The sequence below is a fragment of the Vitis vinifera genome, chromosome 19 (genome assembly GCF_030704535.1).
Source record: "Vitis vinifera cultivar Pinot Noir 40024 chromosome 19, ASM3070453v1".
Taxonomy (NCBI): domain Eukaryota; kingdom Viridiplantae; phylum Streptophyta; class Magnoliopsida; order Vitales; family Vitaceae; genus Vitis; species Vitis vinifera.
This window is the reverse complement of record NC_081823.1, coordinates 25,531,001-25,535,271: the sequence shown is the minus strand read 5'-3', so window position 1 is coordinate 25,535,271 and position 4,271 is coordinate 25,531,001. Positions and strand designations below refer to the sequence as shown.

The 4,271-nt window shown below is 28.8% G+C and overlaps 1 protein-coding gene across 1 annotated transcript; it reads left to right on the top strand.

Moving 5' to 3' along the window:
- The first annotated feature begins 1,963 nt into the window (after window positions 1–1,963).
- LOC100249643 (uncharacterized) lies at window positions 1,964–3,809 on the top strand. The gene is made up of 2 exons (XM_002264738.5): window positions 1,964–2,397; window positions 3,106–3,809. Exons 1-2 carry the CDS (start codon window positions 2,188–2,190, stop codon window positions 3,628–3,630), a joined length of 735 nt encoding a protein of 244 aa, XP_002264774.1. The 5' UTR covers window positions 1,964–2,187; the 3' UTR covers window positions 3,631–3,809.
- The last annotated feature ends 462 nt before the right edge of the window (window positions 3,810–4,271 follow it).

The window sequence follows — 4,271 nt, the reverse complement described above, 5'->3', positions numbered from 1 at the left end:
AAAAAAGGAAAATTTATTTTTAATATCATTTTCTTGGGGAGGTTTCTTAGCATTGAATGCCATATCCAAATATTTATTTCTTAGAAAGGAATAAATTCAAATAAAAAGGAAAATAATATTTCATTTATTTAAATAATAAATGAAAAATAAATAACATTAAATGTGAATCTTTTGAGAAAGAATATGCATTCTTAAATTTATTAAAAATGAAAAGAAAAGATAAATTTGAGGAGATAGTGGGAAGAATAATAAATATTTTTAAGGGTTACAAAAAAAATTAAAGGAAAAAAGAAAAGACAATATATATTTTTAATCTGATAATTGGAAATTACAAAGAAAAATAAATAGAAGATATGAAAATTTAATTTAGGCTGAAATGAAAAATAATTATAATATAAGAATTAGTATTGATAGTTAAAAATGTAAATAAACTTTCATATTTTTCTAGATAGAATATATTTAATTGAAATATAAGATTAATAATTCATTCAGATTTAGATTTAGTGAGTGGTCGGAAAATCAACTTAATAACTTAATTTAAGTCATTAATTAAATTACATATGTTTTATAAAATAACTTAATGGCATGATTTGAAGTAAGAAACAACTTTAAATAATAAGTAAAAATAATTAACTTATTATTAACTCTACATTTTCATTTTACCTTTTTATTCTCATTTATCTTAATTACTTGTATGATCTCTATTCTTAAGTAAAAATTAAGTAATAAATTTTAAGTCAATAACTACTTGTTTTTTGACTAAATAAAAAAAGATAAAATATTTGGTTTTTTTCTATTCAACTAAAAGTAACCTAGATATCGTCAATTAAATAGTTTAAAGTAATAAGTATTAAGTTTTATCAAACACTTTAATTAAATTATAAGTTTAATAATTAATTAAGATTTCTTTGGATGACTTTTGAGAAGTCATACGTATAAGACTCGAAGGTTATGTATAGTTCCCGAAAAATTGTTTAGGAAATAACAAAATGTAAAATAAAGTGATTTTCTCATATTTGGCTTTTTTTTTATAGAAAATACAAAAGAAAATCAAACATAATTAAAAGTAGTTAAAAATTTATAGGAATAATTAAAATAAGTCTAGAGTAGTATATAAAAAAAAATCATTTATTAGTTTAAATATTTTTTATTTTATTTTTAACTTTTCCTCTCTATTTTTTTCTTTTTTATATTTTTCCTCAAATTTTCTAAAAACCAAACCTAGCCTAAAGTAAAATATTAATTACTATGGAGTAAATATTAAATAGGTTAAAAGGAGAAAACAAATTTATTGTTTATTTAATTTGTTAATTATAAAATAATAAAAAAGGGAAAAGAAAAAAAAAACAAAACTTATCCCAAGAGTATTTATTTCTAATAAGTAATAACTTTTGTATTCCAAGGTGTTTCATTATACCATTCAATGGCATATCCAAACCTCTTGAATTCTTTCATCTCTTTTGCCTTTACAACTAAATAAATTTATATTTAATGAAAATGGTATTAGAAATTATTTATTTATTTTAAATTTTCTTCCTTAATTTCTAAAATTTATTTTAAAAGAAAAAGAATTTTTATCCTCAAAATTTATGATACGCCAAAAAGGGCAAAAGTAATAATGAATGGGGATCTTTTTTCTTTTCTTTTTTATTAAGTGGGAAAAAAAAATCAAAATGTCATAAATAAAAATGAAATTAAAAAAGGGAAAAAAAAAAACAAAAATAATAAGTATTTAATGGGGGAATTAAGGGGCATTTAATGCCGCCATTACTGAGATGACTCATTTTCTTGAATTCTTCCACCACCACTCCCTTCCAAATCCATTAACTCCATTTATTATTTCATTTAATGTTTTTTTTATTATATTTTATTATTATTATTATTTAAAATAAATAAATAAATAAATAATCAAATTATTTATTTATTTATTTCTTTTTCCATAACGGAGTTTCGTACCCTTCATCGGCTCCCGATATATAAAGGCTTCGTTCTTCCCTCTTCTAACCATTTCCACTCTCCACCTCCATTTTTAATTTTTTTTGTTTTTTGGATTTGGATTTGGATTTTTGGAATAAGAACAAAAATAAAATAAAATTTATATAATAAGAATCCTCTCTTCTTGATTCTGAGTTCCAGTTCTTCTTGATTCCGAGTTCCAGTTCTGGTTCGGAGATTTGTGTGTAATCCATGGCTGCTGACGTCACATCTGTAGTTCGGATTCTGGGCGGTTACAAGGACGACCCCGCGGTTGGGAGCGAGTCCGGGAATTCCACGGTCCTGATCACTCGGGACCTTCTCGGCGGCGGTGGTGGTGGTTTGTCGTCGAAGCTTGATTCTCAGGAGCTCGACCTCGATTTGAAGGTGCCTGATGGCTGGGAGAAGCGGCTTGATTTGAAGGTGAGTTTGTTTGTTTTTTTTTGGGAGAATTGTGGTTTCGTTGCTTTTCTCGGGAAAATTTTAGGTTTTCTATTTTAGGTATGTTTGGTGTTGGGAAATTGAGAGAAAAGAGAATAACAGAGGAGGGGAAGTTTGAAGCTTGCTTCAATAAGTTCTTGCGAATTTTGACTGGTGTAATTTTTTCCAATTTTCGTTTTTTTCCGACGCTTTTCTCAATAAAGAACGGAATATGGAGACAAAATTTTCCTTACAACTGATAATCTTAACTTTTCTCGGGCAATAATTTTTTACCGGGAAACAAACGGAAACTGTAATCCACTGAAAAAGTGATTTTTATTTTTATTTTTCCTATTTTTGCTCATCTATATCAACTGAATTATATGACTGCTACGGATACTTTGTTGATTTTTCGATTTGAAGGAACTTGTTTATTATTTTGAATGATTCTTCTGCTTGGAAATTCGGTTTCCCTTAAGCCTCCGTTTGGTTGCTGAGAAAGCCGAGAGGAAAAGAAAAAAAAAGCATCTATTTATCCAAACAGTACCTCTTTTTCTTTTTCGTAATAATTAAAAATTTCCCTTTTTGATTTCATATTTCGAAATATTAATTAATTCCATTATCACACAAATTTGCAATTTTCATGGAATTTTTACTTTTAATTTTATTTCTTTTCAGATTGTTAATTTTATTTATTTTTGCTATGTGCAGTCAGGGAAAGTCTATCTCCAGAGATGCAATTCTCCGATGTCATCCTCTTCATCATCACAAAACAAGCATCATCCAACCAATGAAACAGTGCCAACCCTTCAAGATTTGAACTTCCCTCCAAACCCTAAACCCACCCTAAACCTCTTTGAGGACACTAATTTAGACCTCAAGCTCGTGCCATCGTCCTTCAATTACCCGAGCGTGTGCACTTTGGACAAAGTAAAATCAGCTTTGGAGAGAGCTGAACGCTCGACGATCAAAAAACGATCATCCTCCATGTCCAAATCATCGTCGTCGCCATCACATTCATCATCATCGATCAAACAACCCCTAGAGGACGATGCGGTCAATGATGGCAAACCCTTGATGTCCCCGGCCAGCCTATACTTCACCGCTGGATGCCCCGGTTGCCTCCTCTACGTGCTAATATCGAAGAACAACCCTAAATGTCCTAGATGCAATTCAGTCGTTCCAACACCAGCGACCACCAAGAAGCCTAGAATCGATCTAAATATATCGATATGAAAATTTGATTTATGCTCGAATTTAAGGGTTTTTCGTTTTGTAAATGATAGAAGAAGATTAGGGTTTTAAGGATAGATTTAGACTTATTAGTAAAAGGAGAGGCACAGATGATACATGTGGAAGGGTTAATGGAACTTTTGCTGGTATGGTATGATATGGTTGGCATAAGTTTTCTTGCCTTTTTCTTTTCTCTCCTTCCTTTTTTTTCCATTCATAATTAATATTGTAACTATGTATATTTTCTGAGTGGACAAAGAGAAAATTCTAAAAATCTTAATGGGTTGATTTCTATTTGTTTTCCGAGAAAATAAATGCTGCTAAGCAAATGGATTTGGAGTGCTTCAAACAGAAAATGGATTTTTGCGCTGAACCCAACTCAAAAGAGAGAATTTTGGGTCAAAATGTTCCGGTTGACCACAAAAAAAAAAAAAAAAATGTCTTTTAGGCCCTCTTTTCAGACATGTGAGGGTCACGTTTATAATTAATGTTTCAATCCAAAAATGAAGTCACAATTATCAATTTAAACTATAGTTCTCAAAGTTTAGTTGGCCATTGAGATTTCAAATTAAAAAATGAAGTCAAAATTGATAATTGAGATTTTAATCTAATATCTTTTTTAAAAATATATATTTTAATGATAT